General features: G+C 38.7%; 1 protein-coding gene across 1 annotated transcript in view; it reads left to right on the top strand.

The window, feature by feature from the left end:
• The window catches only part of rcl1 (RNA terminal phosphate cyclase-like 1), a 34,059-nt gene extending 15,021 nt beyond the window's left edge, over positions 1-19,038 (top strand). Inside the window, exons 3-9 of the mRNA XM_080188541.1 lie at positions 324-499; positions 2,096-2,167; positions 4,309-4,433; positions 6,451-6,576; positions 8,796-8,952; positions 12,557-12,660; positions 16,928-19,038. Coding sequence (XP_080044667.1) covers positions 324-499; positions 2,096-2,167; positions 4,309-4,433; positions 6,451-6,576; positions 8,796-8,952; positions 12,557-12,660; positions 16,928-17,075 — 908 coding nt within the window. The 3' untranslated portion in view covers positions 17,076-19,038. The remainder of the gene's footprint in view (positions 1-323; positions 500-2,095; positions 2,168-4,308; positions 4,434-6,450; positions 6,577-8,795; positions 8,953-12,556; positions 12,661-16,927) is intronic.
• The last annotated feature ends 767 nt before the right edge of the window (positions 19,039-19,805 follow it).

Here is a 19,805-nt window from a genome sequence, read left to right as displayed (position 1 = left end):
AGCCTAAATTGGTGGTAAAGTGTAGGCAAGTCAGTGACAGCATCTTGATTTCTTTGCTCTTTTTTCGTCTCCTTTCCTCCTCTCTCTCTCTCTCTCTCTCTCTCTCTCTCTCTCCCCCCCACCCCCGATTTCCATGGGTAAATGCTGACACTTGATGCTTTCTCTTCATACTATACCTGAATTTGTGAACTTGTTGATATGTAAGTGGAGGTGTACATATATGTACCCTGTTGTTGTGCATAGGTGCTCACAGGGAACTAATTTTGCTGATATATTTTCCATGTTTGAATGAAAAGTTTTGATCGATCGCTTTATTTTTTCAGGTACTACGCTGTATTACCAACCAGGTGTTCTTCTTGGAGGGAAGATTGAACATGACTGCCATCCCCAACGGTCCATTGGCTATTACCTGGAAGCCTTGCTCTATCTAGCTCCCTTTATGAAGAGACCATTAAAAGCCATCCTGAGAGGCGTCACCAATGATCAAATAGATCCTTCTGTAAGATGAAGTTAAACTGATAGAAAAATTTGAGGTGTTAAACCTGAGTACTTGACCGGACCTAACCTTGATTATAAAGCTTGAGCATTGTGGACTGTTTAAACTTTGTATTTGACTGATACTGATGAATTATGTATTTTCCCATCCATCTTCACTGATGAGGCTGACAATTATTGTCCATGCTGAGTTGTCCTGAGAAGGTGATGGTGGATCATCTTGTTGAACTCTGATAGTGGCTTGATAATACTGAACATGTTGCTAGACCACTTCAGAGGGTGTTGAGCACTAATCTATTACAGGATGCTTGTAGTTACATTTGGCCAGACTAATTACAGCTTTCTTCCATAAAAGACAAACCAGTTGGGTTGACAAGTTTAAGGTCATTTCTAATAATACTAGGATCTTACTTCCAAGTTTCTAAAACTAAAATAAATTCAGATTCTTAAACTGCCATGGTAGAATATGAAGTCGTATTACTTGTCATACTGGTCCAGGTCTCTACATTATTTGTTCAGTGAGTTTGCCACTGCATTGCTGTACTCAAGTTTTGCTTAAAAGTGTTGGTACTTTATGATGTAGCCTGAAGTCCATTGCAATCTATTTACTCCTCATCCACATTAAATTGATTTTTCTCTTCACCCTACTTGTAGCTGCAACGTTATACTCTGCACCCTTTCCTTTTCCCCTTATGTACTTTGAGTTTGTTTTGCCTGTGTAGCATGCAAGAAACAATACTTTTCACTGTATCCCAGTACATGTGACAATAAATCAAGTCAATCCTCTGGATGGATACTACACCACCCACAGTCAGCTAGCTCAGGGGCTGTCCGTGAAACCCACATGTATGGTTAAAGGGTTTGAGGTTCTTAGTAAAATCTCACTCAAATCCTACCTTGAAATGTAAATGTAGTCAGAAGACTTGCCTTTCCATTTTGATTTTGTTTTTTTTTAAAAAAACTTCTAATATCAGTAGGCTACACTTTACAAAAATCTTTCAGGAATATTTAAATAAACACTTCTTTTCCTGGAATTTGGATGCCAGCATTTGTTGCCCATCCTCCCCTAATTGCCCTTGAACTGGCATCCCATTTCAGAGGGCCGTTAAAAGTCAGCCACGTTGAGAGTCTGGAGTCTCGTGTAGGCCAACCTAGGTGAGGATGGCAAATTTCCTTCCTAAAGAACATTAATGAACCAGATGGATTTTTACAACAGTTGATAGTTCCTTTGTCACCATCTCTGAGACTAGTTTTATATTCCAGATTTTATTAATTGAACTTAAATCTTATTAGCTGCCAGAGCAGTAGCCAGGGTCTTTGGATCTCAATTCAATAGCACACTTTCATCATTTGGAAAATTTAGCAAAGGTACTTCATACAGTGATTGTGAGAATAATTATTTCCTGACCATTCAAAATCATATTTAGCCTTCCATTTTTAGAAGTAGTCATAGCTAAAACGGGTAAACTTCTTGAATGTATACCGATGGATTTTCTTCTGTTTTGTGGAAAACATTACAATCTGGCCTTTCCATACACACTGATATGAATTCTAGCTTTTATATCAATTTCAATACTTTTATTCTGTGTGTTTTATTAAGGTGGATACTCTTAAGGTGACAGCCCTCCCCTTAATGAAAAGGTTTGGTATAGATGAAGGGCTTGAACTGAAGGTAAGAAAATCATTATATTGATTTTTATGATATACCTTTCTGTTTTTATGATGGAATAGTCAAATGCAATTCTTTGTACGATCAATGACAGCAGATTAAGTCAAAAATAAAAATTTACTGAAGGAATTGAATAGTTGTGAATGAACATTATACTAATTTTGGTCAGTATTTAGCTGCAGGAAATATACAGAGCACCTCTCTGGGGAATGTCTACATGTAAATAATTAGTGCAACTTTAAAGCTGATTAACCCTCAATTTTAATTTGACTACATCCATGTGAAATGTCTTGGGGCATATTACTCGGTTAAAGATATTATGTTGTGTCTCAGCCATCAGAAGATGAATGAGTTTGGAGAGAATTTTTCAATTAATCTTCAATTAGTTTCAATTATTCTAACAATATTGGCAACAGTGATCCCTGGCCTAGTGTTGAAGCAGAGTAGATGAACATAACTCTGTACCTGGCGGCTTTGAACCTGGTGTGGGTTGCTGTGTTATGATTCCCATAGAGACCAATAACTTCTTTAAAAAGATAAATGTCCTAGTGACTGACAAATCGCACAACAGGATTTCAAATTTTAAGACTTTTACTGCAGCTAAACATCAGCCAGTGTTAGGTACTAGGCGATTCATACACTAGGTGACAGTAACTTAACCAAGCCTGTGCCTATCATGATGCCCCCAATAAACTTAAAAAAAAAACCTTCTGCCCATACTTGGTCCATATCCCTCTATTCCCTCCCTATTCATGTACTCATCCAGATACTCCTTAAATGTTGCTAATGTGCCTGTTTCCAGCACCACCTCTGGCACTGCTTTCCAGGCACCCACCACTCTGCGAAAAAATACTACCCCTGCACATCTCCCTTAAACTTTACCCCTCTCATCTCGAACTGTGCCGTCTGGTAATTGACACTTCCACCCTAGGAAAAAGGTTCTGACAATCACCCTGTCTGTCTATGCCTCTCACAATTTTATAGACCTCTATCAGGTCTCCCCTCAGCCTTCGTCTTTCCAGTGAAAACAATCTAGTTGACTCAACCTGTCCTCATAGTCAACAGACAACATCCTGGTGAACGTTCTTTGCACGCTCTCTGAAGCTCCCACGTCCTTCTGGTAGTTGGTAGTGTGGTGACCAGAACTGCATAGAATACTCCAAATGCGACCTAACCAAGGTTTTATTACACTGCAAAATAATTTCTCAACTCATGTACTCAGTGCTGTGTCTGATGAAGGCAAGCATGCCATATGCCTTCTTAATCACCTTGGCCAACTGTGTTGCCGCTTTTAGGGAACTATGGACCTGCATGCTCAGATCTCTGCTAAGGTATAATTCATACTTAAATTTGATCCTCCAAAATGCATTATTTAACTTTTTGTCCTTTTTCATTATGAATTCTCTTGACCACCTGCAATGGACTCACTTTTGTCTTGGTCAAATGCTTCCTTTTTACATACCTATAGAAGCTTTTACAGTCCAAACTTATGTTTTTGCAAGATTGCATTCATATTCTGTTCTTCCTTTCGTGGTAAAAAGTCTGACAACACCAGGTTTTAGTCCAACCTATTTATTTGATAATATAATATAAATAGGTTGGACTAAAACCTGGTGTTGTCAGACTTTTTACTGTGTTTACGCCAGTCCAACGCCGGCATACCCACATCATGACTTCCTTTCGTGACCAGTTTCATGCTCTTCCTTTACTGTATTCTGAAATCCTCCCACTTTTTTTGGCAACTTTATAAGCCTTTTCTATTGATCTTCCTCTGCGAAATATAACAGCCCTTTTTAAAAATAGGTTGAATATTAATAGGCATAGGATGTAAATCATAAGATTCTTCATGTTAAAATAGAAATGGCCCTAAATCAGTAGTGTGTTTACTCCTATCCCATCTCCACAATCCATGATTCCTATAATTTGAGTTCAAGTTTGACAGCTGCCTAAACAATGTACCCTGTTTAAGCAGTACTCCAGTACAGATAGTTCATTAACTACAAATTAAACATTGATCTCCTTTTAACGTGATGACAGCCTTATTTAATTTGTCAGTGATCCAGAATATGGAAATTAAGACTGTTACCATGGTGTTATCTTGGTTTGTTGCAATTAAAATGCAAGTTTTGTGCTTGCTTTGATAGGTGGTGCGAAGAGGCATGGCCCCTGGGGGTGGCGGTGAGGTGGTCTTCTCATGCCCAGTGCAAAGGTTTTTAAAGCCTATCCAGTTAACTGATCCAGGCAAAATCAAGCGGATCAGAGGTGTAGCGTATCCTTCTGAATGTACTTAGTTCTGTACATGCAGTTCATCCTGTTTGTTAAAACTTTATTTTGTCCTCTTTCTTTGTGAGTAGTGCTTTATAGAAGCAGACAGTTTGGTAGAGGAGGAGAAGACAAAATTAGTTATTCAAGGGTCTTTTCCCAATTTGGGAATTAAATACTGTATTTTATTGTAACACCTTGGTACATGAAGTTGTTTTGGACTGTATGAATTATGATATTTTAAATGTGCAGCGGCAAGATGTTGGGGACCAGATTAGAAACTCCAAAGTATGTCATGAAGTTAGGCTAATCCCCCAGCTATTCTTGATTTTGGCTTTGGTGCGAGGATAAGATATTTCATTCCAGGTGTGTTTCTATTGACCCACTAAGAAGTTTTAATAAAAACAAACTTTATTTAACAATACAGTTTGACTAGAGCAAAAAGAATTAGCATAACTTTTATTAATTGAAATGCTTACACATGACGTGGTATAATTCTTAATTGCTAGCAATCTCTTTTCGTTCCAATTTAAGCAATATTCTCCATGGATACAAACTCTTCAGAATCAGCAAAAATACACAGGCTTAATCGGGTTACTAGCCTTCTAACATTCTGGATAGAGGTACACAAAGACACCAGTCTTCTGACACTAAGACAGCAACCTCCAGGAAAAGACCTGTTTTCAAACAGCAGAACTCCATAGAGAAAGAAAACGAGCTGCTCCTTTCAAATTCAAACATCTGCCTGCTTGTCTCTCTAGGCCTCCCATTAGCACATGGCATGACATGTCAATTAACCTACTTACACTCGACTGAAATCTGAGGGGGCAATCCAAAAAAAAGTAAAACTACATTAACTCAGATGAAAACAAACACCCCAGTAACTAGGAGCAAATATTCTTCTGCCAACTGCAGACAACTGGCAATGTAATCAGAGCTGCAGTATAAAATGAGAAACACGGCACATGTACATTTCTTAAAGGCACAGTATTGTCATACGTGAGAGTAACATTTGGACAGGTGGAGCAGACACTTTGGGTTGGGAAGAGGAGGGAAGTACTTTGTCTTTCCAAACTTTGCAGAACATAGTAATTTAGATAAATACGGCCAACAATCTGCATATAACAAGCTCTCAGACAGCGGTTTAGTAAATAAATAAATGTTCTTTTAATTATGTTAGTTAAGTCTATAACTGTTAACCAGAACACTAGAGAGAATTCTGCAGCTTGTCATCTATGTTTGATTATCCTTAGACGTTTGTATAAACGTCTGATTTGAAAGATGACGTCTCCAAAAGCGCACGGATCCCAGGTACTGCACACTGGATTATCAGCCTGTGTTATATGCTGAAATCTCTGGACTACAGCTTAGCCCCATAACCTTTAGCTCAGGGATGAGGTTCTGCCATTGAGTAAAAGCTGACACCATCCAGCACCGAATGGCAGAAGCTGAAATAATTATTAAGTTTCTATGAAATTCTCAAGCTTTTTCTTGGCCACTTATGTGAAATTTATGGCACTCTGCAAACAGTTCTGTTGAAATTGCCAAAATCATGGTAGAAATTAAAATGTATTAATACCAGATTCTCCTTCCTGTATTTAAAAAAAAAACCCTTGTGCATTCCTTGCTTTGCTGTGTAATCCCTGGTGGGAAGGGAGACTAAAGTTGTGTGCTGTCTCCAGAGTAGGGTAACTTAGCCCCTGAAACCTCTCCATTGTGCACTGTACAGCATATTGGTAGAGTTGTGATTGCCTGTTTTGTAACAGTCCATGGAACCCAAAGCAGGAAGGAAAGATAAAAAGGGAGGGCTAGGACGAGGAAGCTTGCCATTGTACAACATATTTATACATGAGATTGTTTACCTACAGCCTAGTGATAGAATTGTGCATTATGTTGCAAGCACTGTTGAAGCTTTATTTGTGCAAAATGGATGAAGACTTGTGTTTTAAAAAAATGTTGTTTTATGGGTTGCTGTTCTGTTACCTATCTGCTGTTTTATGATTTTCCTTCACTGAGAACTGCAGATATTCTGCCAGGGTGTCTCCACGGATAGGCAACAGGATTGTTGATTCAGCCAGAAGTATTTTAAACAAGTTCATACCAGATATTTACATCTATACTGATCATACGAAGGGAGCAAGTTCTGGAAAGTGAGTTTGCTTTGGACAACCGGCGATCCTGTCTTAAATTTAAGTTTGAAAAAGATGGTAGAGAATGTTTCAAGATTTCTTTGAAATGTAGTGCATGGTAGAAAGCCAGAAAAAATGTTCTGCTTAACAACCACCAGACGTACAGTTGAAACTTCAAGCAAACAATTTTCCAAATAACTTGTTTTGATTCACTGTTCCTTCACGTTGCAGCTCTGTGAATGTAGTTTAATACTGTGGGTTGCCAATTGAGTCTGCAAAGGGATGTTGATAGGTTAAATGAGTGGATAAAAATGATAGATGGAGTATAATATGGGAAAATGCGAACTTGTCCACTTTGGCAGGAGGATCAGAAAAGTAGCATATTCTTTAAATAGAAAGAGATTGCAGAATCAGATATGACCTGGCACACACATCACAAAGTTAGTATGCTGGTACAGCAAATGATTAGGAAGGTAAATGGATGTTGTTATTTATTATATGAGGAATATAAAACTAGGGAAGTTTTGCTACAGTTGGTCAGGGCATTGGCAAGACTGCATCTGGAATGCAGTACAGTTTTGGCGCCTCTACTTCAGAAAGGATGTAATTGCATTAGAAGTGGTTCAGAAAAGTTTCACCAATAAGATTAGGATGAAGAGGCTTTCTTATGAGGAATGCTTGGACAGGTTGGGCTAGTATTCATTGCAGTTTAAAAGAAAGAAAGGTGAGCTTATTGAAATGTGAGATCCTGAACAGACTTGACAGGCTGAATGCTGAGGCAATGTTTCTCCTTATGGGGTAGACTAGAACTAGGGATCTTCCATTTAAGATGGAGATCAGGAGAATTTTTTTTCTAACTGTCATTAGTCTTGGCATTCTCTTTTTAGGAGAGCAGTGGAGGCAGGGTCATGATTATTTTTAAGGCTGAGTTAGATAGATTCTTGATTGACAAGGGAGGCAAAGGTTCTAAGGAGTGGACAAGAAAGTTCACTTGAAGCCACAATCACATCAGTGTTGATTATCTCAAATAGTGGCGCAGGCTTGAGGAGCTGACCCTTGTTCCTACTTCATATGTTCATATATATATTCTCCATTTAAAAGCAATACTTTGGGACCATAAAACCTTCTGTCAGCTTACTTGGCCCAGAGCTGCTGATTGTCTGAAGTGTTTATGTTGGGATTCAAGCCCTGGAACTGCTGAATGTAAATCACTTGTCAGAATGATTGCTGTGCAAGGTTTTCATTATCTAATGTAGCTAAAGAGAGTCATAGAGGTCTGCAGTACAGAAAAGAGCATTTTGGCCCATTGAGTCCAAGACAAAAGCACCTAACAGATCACATTTCCTCGCACTTGGTCCATGATCTTCAATGCCTTATTGTTTGATAGAATCTTTGGATTTGAATAAAGCAAAATATACCCCATCATATCAACTGTATTTATAATGTAGGAGGTGGTACAGATTAGAATGGATGTTCCTGATCATTATAAAGTCTGATTGGAGTCTTGGACGCTGTCATGCAGTGATGTGCTCACCATTATAAAAACATATAAGATTATGAAGAGAATATCTAAGATAGAAGCAGGGAAGTTGTTTCCGTTGGTGGGTGAAATTAAAACAAGGGGGCATGGCTGGCCTCAAAATAAGGGGGAGCAGATTTAGGTCTGAATTGAGGAGGAACTTCTTCACACGCAGGGTTGTGAATCTGCAGAATTCCCTGTCCATTGAAGCAGTTGAGGCTACCTCACTGAATGTTTTAAGGCAAGGATAAATAAATTTTTGAACAGTAGAAGAATTGAGTTATGATAAATGGGCGGGTAAGCGGAGCTGAGTCCCCGAAAAGATCAGCCATGATCTTATTGAATGGCGGAGCAGGCTCAGGGGGCTAGATGGTCTGCTCCTAGTTCTTATTATGCATGTCTCTGAGTTGAACTGGAGACCGAGAAGAACAACACACACTGCAATGCAAGATTAATACTTAATTCAGTAAGTGACAGTGTTAAATCATTTGAGAACAATATGTCCACGCGTTATATGTTTTTTGACTAAATTTCAAAATGACAGTATATGAATGATTACCCAGTCTAGTGAGAAGTCAAGGGCTCCTCAGAGTTCAGTTTCATTTTTGCGCTGTGACATATTCTGGGAGAAATTCCATAACACTGTAGTGAGAGAGTGAGATTTAAAACCTCTGACTCAGGTGCAAGTGTTTTTTTTTAACTACCTGCTTTTATGTTTTAGGTCTCCAGGCTTTGGCCTGTCTTTAGTTGCAGAAACAACAAATGGGACATTTCTCAGTGCTGAGCTAGCTTCAAACCCTCAAGGTCAAGGGTCACCAGTCCTACCAGAAGACCTTGGCCGGAATTGTGCCAAGCTGCTTTTAGAAGAAGTTTACAGAGTGAGCATTTGCTGAACTATTTTGTAGTCTTGATGGTAGGAAATTCAGAGCTGTTGTACTGGATTGTTAGGCTCTGCACAGAAATTATTTGAATTCCCAGTAACCAATTTACATGACAAGATTTTAAGTTTTAAGATCTTTAGCATAAGAAATGAATTTAAAGCAATATTGACTAAATATTTCCCGGAAGGCAACTAATATCTAAGCCAGTGGATCCCAACCTTTTTGGTAACACAACACACTTCATTACGACAAATAATTCCATGACTCATCAACTTTTTTCAGCTGAACTGATTGTTTATAAACATCACATTTGCTGTGGTTATGGTCTTACTAGTGAAGTTTGCAGCATACAGTTGAAATATTTTCCGTCTGTTGTTTCAGGGTGTTTTGGGGAGGGTGGGCGGGAATCAGGGGATGATGTCCAGAAGATCCAGGGCTTCACCACTCCATATTTGATCACTCGCTCCGGTTCACATCAGATGGGTCAGTGGAGGGTAACTGGAGGGAATTTTAATTTCTCTTGACTGGTCAGAGCTTGCAATTAGAAAGGGCTCTCTGTAATCTAGCTGTGATATCTCTGAGTCGCACATTAACTGTGACACCATTACTGCCTCTCAGCCTCCAAAAGACAGGAGATAGGTTTGTTCCTCAGATACTGACTGAGGGTGGGCAGTCGCCTCTCAAAACACAGCATCCGTTGTTTCTGCAAGTCCATGTCTGATTTATTAACAGTTTAATCTGGTCTTGAAGAGCAATATCTTAACAGCTGCATGAATCTCCCATGCACGCTGCTTCACAAACAGTGTTTAAAAAGCCACAGATCATGTGTCAAGGATAATTAATGAAAATACTTTGAGTTCATGCAAATTTTGGTCAGTGAAATCCTCTATCTTTTCTGTGGTCCATAATGTCTGGAACCCTGATCCTGCTTTTCAGTTTATTCCCATTTATGGGTTTATACGTTCTCGGATTAGCAGTGGTGGTGCTGAGTGTTAAGCTGTCAGGGGAGGTAGACTCTATAAGGAAAGCCGTTTGGCCAATTCGTAGATTCATAGAATCCCTACAGTGCAGAAGGAGGCCATTCAGCTCATCGGGCCTGCACTGACAACAATTCTCTCCCCGCCCCCACCCCGGTATTTACCCAATAATCTGACACTAAGGGGCAGTTTACCATGGCCAGTCAAACTTCAAACTAACCTGCACATCTTTGGACTGTGGGAGGAAACCGGAGGAACGTGCTCTTGTGCAGGATCACAATCTTTATAGGAAACAGTCTAGAGACTCCCATAGCTTTATCTTAAAAAAAGAACTCTGTCCAATGTCAGTCCAACTGCTCCAGTTTTTGGTTTCCAGTGTGAACATTTTGCACCTTGCTCCTAGTCTCAACCTGGGCCCTCCTGTCCTCATGGTAACCAAGCCACCTGGGTTTGTCGGTCACGATGCAAAGCAAATACCAACGATAACCCATGCATGATCCTTTTCATTCTTCCATTTTACCTCTAATTAAAGAAGCAGTCCCAAATCATTTTAGAAAACTATGCATTCATAATGGAGCTATTTATATCAATAGTTAATTTCCTTTATGAAGAAAACAGTATCTCCATTAGAGCAGCAAAATCTCTTGCTTTTGGATCACATATAATTATTTAATTTTGCTTTTCAAATCGAGCATGCTGCTCCCAGGTTAAAGTTGAATTTGCTTTGTTTGATAGCATAGATTAGTGAGTTTTATCTGCTTTTCAAAGAAAGGCATAGTTTGTTGCTTTATTTTTCCATTTGTCTTGATGTGTGGATTGTTGGCAAAGTTAGCATTTGTTGCTCACCCTCAGCTGCCCTGAAAAGGTGATAGGTCTTTTCAAATCATTGCAGTTTGTGGTGGTTTGAGGGACTTGCTAGATCACTTCAAAGGGCTCATCATATTAGTCTGGGACTGGAGTCACGCATAGACTTGACTGGGTAATGGCAGGTTTCCTTCCTTAAAGAACAACAGTTTTTTTACGACAATTCAGTAACTTTGTGATCATTTCTAAATTGAATTCAAATTGTTAAACTTCCATGGCGGGTTTTGAACTTGTTTTTTACAGTCCAGGCCTCTGAACTACTAGCTCAGTAACATAGCCATTACGTTACATTTCTTTCTACATAATTGCCATTTTTAGCATGTGATTTTTATTTGTGGTTAAGTCTAAGAATGATTCCCTCTTATTTGGAAAGAAATCAAGGGACAAATTCATAGTTGAATAATGTTAATGTTGGATTACAGAAACCTATGCCAACAGTCAAACCCACAAAAGTGGGGATTTGAGTTTTGTTCCAAATGCCAGATTTTGTCTTACTGGAACCAGTTGTTGCAGAAAGGATCAGATGACACAGCATGTTCTGAGTGCCTTTTGCTTGTACTCTAATGACTGGGAAATTGGTTGTTGTGTACTATTTTGGTTTGGGCTAGTTTATAGCTAAACTGCACATGTGAAGTCCTTTTTTTTGAGATATTTCTGGGTTACTTTTTGGTCCCCTTATGTGATATTTGACCAGTTTCTGTCATAAGACGATGATGAGTCGTTCTAGTGTCTGACTTATAAACATTTGTTTTATTTGCGAATAATGCAGTTTTATGCATTAAATTGACTGGTAACCCTGAAACCTCCAGTTAATCCTCTGGAGATGGGCTCAAATCCCACCATGGCCACTGATGGAATGTAAATGCAATAAATAGATGAGGAACATAAGGCTAGTCTCTAATAGTGAACTTGCCAACTATCGTCAGTTGTCAGAAAAACCCATCTGGTTCACCAATGTCCTTTAGGGAAGGAAATCTGCCATCCTTACGTGGTCTGGCCTATATGTAACACCATTTCCACAGCCATATTGTCTCCTCTTCCCCCTGAAATGGCCCAGCAAGCCACTCAGTTCAGGAGAAATTCAAGGGTAATTCAAGGGTGGCCTTGCCACCGAGGCACATATCCCATGACAGAATAAAGAAAAAAAAAGAATGGTTTTAAAGTATTTACTATGGTATCACTCTGTTGCATTATTTGGTGATTATATACAATTGGAGAGGAAAGAGTTGCATTCACAAGATTAACAAATAGTAAAATAATAGCTGCTTCATGTTGTGAGGCATTGATTAGCCCTGTGCACTCACTGAATAGTTTTACACCAAGTGCAAGTAGTTTTGATTGAATTTTTTTCTGTCAAGGCAATCTGTTGAAGCACAGACTAAATGGTCCTTCTAAATTTTTAACAGAATTTAATCTCAATCTGGATGCCAGATTCTGTTTGGTAAACTAATTGAGGGATAAATATTGGGTAGGTATCAGGATGAGCTCTCCCTGTTCTTTTTCAAATAGTTAGCTCTGACAGTGTGATTTCCCCTAGCTACTGCACAAGTGTCAGCCTGGATTTTTGCATTAAATAGCTGCCACCACCTATAAGTATACAGAACCAGGAGGAAAGGCAGTTTCATTGGAAACCACTTCATTTTTACCATGAAATGTATTCTCCTAACATTTTTGTGCATCACATGATTTTGACTTTCTGTCTGAGGCAGTGTTTGTTGGCTTTTTGGAACACGCTTTGTTTTCTGATTTTGTTTGTACAGGGTGGTTGTGTAGATTCAATAAACCAAAGCTTGGCTCTGTTATACATGACCCTTGGACAGCAGGATGTTTCGAAAGTTCAGATTGGTCCACTGTCCCTATATACGTAAGTGAAAGTTTTTCATTGTGCAAGTGTGATGTGGAAGTGAACTTGCCACAAAAAGATCAGACGTCTTTTTTTTAATTGTTGACTTATTGGTTTAAAATTGCCGCATTTAATACTTTTCAAAATGTTCCCCTGACTGGAGATCTGAGATCTGAACTGTCCTTTTTCAGTTATCACGGTACCGGTGCTGTTTCTTCAAGAGGTACAGTACTGTGATAACTGAAGAGTGGCAGTGCCATCACAAGACTGATGAACTTGGCATGTTCTTCATCTGTCGTTGATCTGTGGAGTTTGAAGATAACAACATTAGGCAAGCATCGATTTACCAGACTGCCATGCATTCTGCATTGGACTTGAGTAAAGCTGTGAAAGGGCAATAAAACGCTGAATTGGATAAAATTGAAAGAAGCTTGAGCCAGATTGATTGCTGTCCATCTAGATCAAGTTTGTCATGTTATGGAGTCTCACTGCACACTGTTGTGTAGTTGCTTTGTTTTCTGTTTTTCCCCTTTTGATTTTCTCTCTCTCTCTTCCCCCACCCTTATCAGTCTGCTTGCCTAGACCTGCCTACCAACTGCTAAAAATTCTTACTAACTACATGCCGCACCTGCCCCCCAACTCCTGACCACCTGACAAAGGAGTTACCTTCTGATGTGGAGATGCTGGCGTTGGACTGGGGTAAACACAGTAAGAAGTCTCTCAACACCAGGTTAAAGCCCAACAGGTTTATTTGGTAGCAAACACCACTAGCTTTTGGGGTTCTGTCCCTTCATCAGGTGAGTGACCTCCTGACCAGATTCACCATTGCCGTCTACCCACCTGGCCATCTGCCACTAGTTTATTAAAAGACTGCATCTTAAAAAAACCTACCTGAATATGGCATCTGATATCATTAAAAAAAAGGTGTGTCTTCTCCTTCTCCCAACCCTACTGGACTTAACCATGGGAAAACACCGTAAAAAGTCTGACAACACCAGGTTTTAGTCCAACCGATCTATTTGATAGTAAACGCACAAGCTTTCGGGGTGGCAGCGCACTGCCCATTTCTCCATAGCTAGAATTAGAAGGTTCAAGAAGAAATGGGCCGAAGCATCAAATTGGTAAGAATGTTGTGGGCAGAACTGATTGGTAGATCTAGATGAGAGTTATAGGAGCCCAGCAAAAGCTCATAAAATAAAACTTTTGTTGGATGTTTATTGTGTGATGAAGGTACTAAAGGGATATGATTTTTTTTTGCAGCAAGTTGTTGTGATCTTTGATGTATTGCCTGAAAGGGTGGTGGAGGCAGACTTAATGGTAACTTTTAAAAGGGAATTAGGTAAATATTTGAAAAGGCAAGATTAGGAAGGGCTGCGTGAAAAGAGCAGGGGCTACGGTAACTGGGTAGGTTTTAAGTCAGCAAAGGTCCCATCTGCTGACTAGCTGCCTTCTATACTGGAGTACCCTTTGATCCCTCATACTCTAGTGAAACTATGGGAACGTTGTGTTTGAAGTTTGATTTTGGGGCAATCTTTGTGTGATAGCATGGAATAAAATGATTGACTCTCTCAACAAAGTGAACTGGCTTAATCCCAGGACATTTCCAAATTAAATAAAAGCAAAAGTCCATTTGCGTACAAGCCCCTTTTGTACTTCTGCTTAATCATTGATAGAATTCGTACTCATCATTGTTGTAAATATTGATTTAGCATTCAGACACTAAATAGTTCAGCGTTAATGTAATCCTGGATTAGAATAGTGAAGATAGTGATATAATTATAAAATAATGAATATTTTAAATGCTATAATTGCTTTGTTTATACTTTTTTAATTTGTTTTTTGGGGAATATAAAACTTTAAGTTCCTTTCATTGCGAGCCCCATTGGTCATTATGGAGGTGGTGACAGGTTTTTTAATACCTTTTCTTTTGGATCAGAAAACTGAAGGTAGCAGTAATGAAAGAGTTCTTAACCTTTTTCTTTGAGCCTTTCCTCCCATGTTATTAAAATCCCCAGAACTCCTATGGGGCAACTTTTTTCCTGTATAAAATATAGTTATACATTTAACACTTGAGTGGGTGAATATGCATTCATCATGCTTTAGTTGGTGGTGAGTGAATCTTAGTAAATGGCATTGGAATTAAACAGGATGGAGTTTATCAGGTAGCTCCATTTTGAATTAATTCTTCCTTGCAGATATTCCAGTTTGGGTTTATCCAGTCCTCCCTCCATGAAACAAGTTCATGTTTTATTTTAAATTCAAAAGTCTGTTTCATGACTTGATAAATAGAGCAATAGAAGTTCTTGCACTGCATGTTTTGTTCAGATTGCTATGTCTTGACTGAACTGTTGCCAGCTTAAGTGACAAATTACGCGTTAAACATCTACCCATTAAACATCCCACTCTGAGGGCAGTTGCCACTTCTCGAGAAGAAACATTGAAATTTGGGATGGCAGCCGTTGGCGGTATGACCTGGAGTCTGATCCAATGAGAACCAGCCAGTTGTCTGAACTGGTAATAGGCCCTGGTATTTTAACACATTTGAGTTCCGATAACTTTTTGGTTCTGTCAACTTGTGTGTAAACTCTCTGTAGCCAGTAGAGTAGAATATATTTGTCAGGGATAGAATTTGGAATCCATAGCTGTATCTGCTTCTTGCCAGTGATTCACTGGGACCATGTTTTCAGTTGCTCTGCCCAAAGCTGATGCAGCATTTCAATGGGCAGCTTGAAATCAGTCTGTTGGTGTTCTTAAGTGTCACAGTTCCCAGAAGGATTAAGTTCTTCCTTTCCTTCAACATGTTCCCTTTCTATGAACTAAAACCAAAAATGTTGAAAATCTCAGCAGGTCTCAGCTAATGTTTTGTGTGTGGATGACATGATAGCTCCATTCTCTCCACAATTGCTGTCAGACTTGCTGAGATTTTCCAGTATTTTCTGTTTTTGTTTCAGATTTCTGCATCTGCAGTATTTTGCTATTACCCTTTCTATGAAACTGTGCTAATTTACCCCTATATATTTAACATTGATTCAAAGGGACTCTGGGGGTTTAAGGTTCTTGTTCCTCTTGGGAGATTGAACTATTATGTGCAAGGCATTTTCATTAGCCCATGACTATAAATTCTAATGTTCCACTGTGGACATTTTTCAGTAGAGGTAGAAATGATCAGGTGTGACATTGAGAAACAATATAAATGGATGATGGTGAATGACAGTTAAATCTGATTACCCTTAGTAATCAGACCTAATCATATAGGCTGCGAACTGAATCAATTTTGTACTCTTGTGTTGCTCAGAGCAATGAACGCTAGGGGACTCTTTATAGACACTTTATAGCTGCAGTTCTCAGGAGAGTCACCTGGTGGCAGCAACATTCAAGGTCCAATCGCTGATACAAAACATCAGCTTTAATTTTTTTGGGGACCCCTTGAAAATGTCTTGCAAACCCATAGGGAACTGGACTCTTAGTTGCGAGTTCCTGCAGTAATGGATAGTTCAGGAGAGAATGGGTTACAATAATTTAGTGATTTTTTTCTTTGTCCTTTATTTCTGAATTCATTCTGTTTCAATAATAAAGTCCATCTGCATTCCTCAGAAATATTAGATTTGGGCCACTGTCTCATTTTGAAACCAACACTAAAAGGATCAAATGGACCTTTTTCATTTTTGCATGATATAGCTAATTTACTGCAAAATTTTCTTTATTCTTACACCGATGATTTGGTTCCAGATTCATCAGTTCAGAGTGGGATATCTATTCCTTCGCGGTGTCATTTTTGTTTTACCGAAGTATGTTTCTGCCTTAACTGTTGCTTTGATGTGTTGTTACTATTGGAACATTCCTTGTAATTAATGCATTTCACAAATTAGGCTGATCATTGTGACTTTGTTTTTCCAGGCCACTGAGGCCTAGTTTAGTACTGTCAGTTGAGGATTGATTATAGCCAATTGCTATATTTAACAAAAAATTATACTTTTTGATAGATGCTTCTCCTGAATTGAAGGAACACAATTTTCAAAAGCAAAGTTAATCATTTATTTGGAAAGCTAATTTTTAAAAATAAGTGGAAAAGTTGAAGGGATTTAACGTACATACTTTGTTTTGGTGCTGAACTTTGTTCCTCTGTTGATTCTCTTATTTGGTGTGGCAATTTTCATGCTGTGAGCTTTACATTCCTCTGTTGTAGAAAATAGTTGTCCTGTGTGTGATCTCTGTTAAATATTTCAGGAGCACAATAGTGATCGGTAATATGACTGCAGATCCTGAAAATGTGTAATTTTTTTTAAAGGATTGAATTTCTGCGCCATTTGAAAAGCTTCTTCCAGATCATGTTCAAAATTGAAACCCAGCCCATGGAAGAGCGGAAAGGAGGAGATAAAGTATTAATGACTTGTGTAGGTGTTGGCTTTTCTAACATCAGTAAAACAGTCTCCTAGAAAAGTAGGAGTTAGGAGCAGAAGTAGGCAGTTCTGACCTTCAAGCCTGCTCCATCATTCAACATACAGAACAACTATCACATTGTTGCATCTTGACATGCTTGGCGTAGTTCTTTGTATGTTTTAAGCCTTCTCACAAGAAAATTGTGCTGCTGAAATTTGATACATAAAAAATGGTGTTTCACAAGTACATGATGTAATTCACCTGTAAATGACATTATATTGACATTTGCTTATTAGAAAAGCTTTAATGCTGAATGCCAGTTGATCAGTGTTTCATCCAGTGTCCTTTTTTTTCAAAGCTGCTGTAAGATTTGTAGTTACTCAGCTGAAGCTTTTTTCACTTAATACTATAGTCATCGGAAGGAATGACTCCACTCTGTGCAGAGTCTGTTGGGTTAGTTATTTACATTTCATAATGGCTCAGGTTAAATACATAAAGGCTTCAAATATGGTTCAGTGAGATGATTGGTATCCAGCACAAATGTGATGAGCAAGGATAATTCAAGTGAATGTATCCTGTTGGTAAAGTTTGAAACTATATTCAAGGTAAAATGAGAGTCAACAAAATTGGTTCAGATATGGTAGCTCAACCAGCTCTTCGCTCCTATTTCCCATCCTCCCTATATGAAATCACACTGTGGAGATCCTACTAACTGTCCAAAAAGCCACTGCACTTTGGGTACACAAACCTGCTGCTGTGTAAATGTTGGCTTTCACTCAGTGGTAGCATTCTTGCCTTCCAAATGAGGAGGCTCTAGGTTCAAATGCCATTCCAGATATTTAAGTGCATAATTTAGACTGACAGGTGCTGTACTGAGCGAGTGCTGCACTGTTGAAGATGCCAACTATTGGATAAGATATTGAATTTGAGAACTGCTTCTTCCCTGAAAGGTCCCATGACATTCTTTTGAATAAAAGCTAGGAACCTCCCTATTATCTGGCCATTCTTATACTTTAAGCAAATCACATGGTCATTATCCCATTGCTGTTTTGGGGACAATTTGCTGCTAGCAAATTGGCTATTTTATTTCCAAATACTACAATGACAACTAATTTTCAAAAGTAATTCATGCTATAAACCCTTTGTCCTGTGGGACATCATTAGGAATCTGCATAGACCATATGACAAAGCCTATTCTGCAGTACAATTAGAGCAAGGCTGACCTTACCTTAACTCAGTTTACTCGCCTTAGTTTGTATATTTTAATATCCTTATCTAACAAAAATCTATCTCAATTTTTATAATTATTCAACTGATCTAATTTCAACAGTTTTTTGGGTGAATGTTCCAGATTTCCACTATTTTTTGTGCGGTGAAGTGTTAACTGAGACTGCTTTGTGCTAATTTTAAGGTTATGCTGCTTTTTGGACCCCCCACCCCGCCCCACAGAAAAAATAATTTCTCTATCCTATTAAATCCTTTAATCACTTCAGTTAGCTTACCCCTTAATCTTCTGTGCTTAACTACAAAGTCTATGCAGCCCACCCTTGTAATTTTAACCCTTTTAGTTCCAGAATAATTCTGCTGAACCCTCACCAAGGCCATCATACCTTTGGAGGGGCACTCACCAGATCTGAAACCTGTATTCCAAATGAGATTGGACCAGAATTTTGTGCAAGTGTACCATAATTTCTAGCTCTCTGGAGAGGGAGAGTGTGAAGGGCACAATATGAATTCAAGTTCTTCATTGTTTATATACTGCCTGATAATAGGTCTATTGTTATCAGCTTAATTTGCTCAAGATTAAGTTGCCACTTTTCAATAGTATCTCTTGGGAATGGAGGCTGTTTTAGTTTATTCATTTGTATTAATGACCATGTTCTAATGGTTTGTATCTGTGTATCATTTTAAAATGCAAATATTGTCATACACCTTCACTCCAATTGAAATACATTTTGTTGCATTTATACTGACCATTGTCAAAATGCTGTTTTTGTAATAAAATGCCTTGAATCTTTAGTTGTGAATAGCCTGAATACTTATGCGGACAAATTTCTTGAACAGGTGCAAGGTTGTCATTTCTGACATGGGTCACATCATAAGATTGTTAGAGATTATCTTTTTGAGAATTCCTGACCCATTACAAAATGTCCATGAGTCAGTGTGAAGCAGGCCACCAACACTGACTAAAGATGATTGGACAATGAAGCATTTACTTTAAATTGTGTATGCCTCATGGACATTAGCTGACCCAGGAAAAAGGTATGTGCACATCGAAAAGCGGGGTTTGGCAATGGTCATCGCATTGAAGAAAATCCATCAATATATGTATGGCTGACATGTTACCATCATAACAGACCACAGAGTTTCTCTTTCTTTAAATGGAGGGGAGGGACATGAGCTCTTGCTAATGTGAAAGCTATTCACTGAAAGATTTGATGGTCTAATCAAAACAGTATATAAATTAAAATGTGCTGCCTGAAAAGGCGATGACGCAGATTCTTAAGAACATAAAGGCCAAAACGCACCATATGGTCCCTCAAGAATACCCTGCCATTCAGAAAAATTGTGGCTGATCTTGGTCCATTTTCCTGCTTGATCCATGTATTCTTGGATTCCAAGAACCTGTCCATCTTAGCTTTGAATATATTTAGTGACTCAGCATGCACAGCCCTCTGTATTTTAGAATGTCAAAAATTCACTCCCCTCGAGAGAAGAAATTTCTCGACTGTGTCCTAAATGGCCATCCCTTACCATGAGATGATGCACCCCCCCACCCCCCAATT

This window comes from Carcharhinus amblyrhynchos, chromosome 5 (genome assembly GCF_965287045.1).
Source record: "Carcharhinus amblyrhynchos chromosome 5, sCarAmb.v2.hapA, whole genome shotgun sequence".
Taxonomy (NCBI): Eukaryota; Metazoa; Chordata; class Chondrichthyes; order Carcharhiniformes; family Carcharhinidae; genus Carcharhinus; species Carcharhinus amblyrhynchos.
The sequence above is the reverse complement of the archived record's forward strand: the minus strand, read 5'-3'. Positions and strand labels throughout refer to the sequence as shown.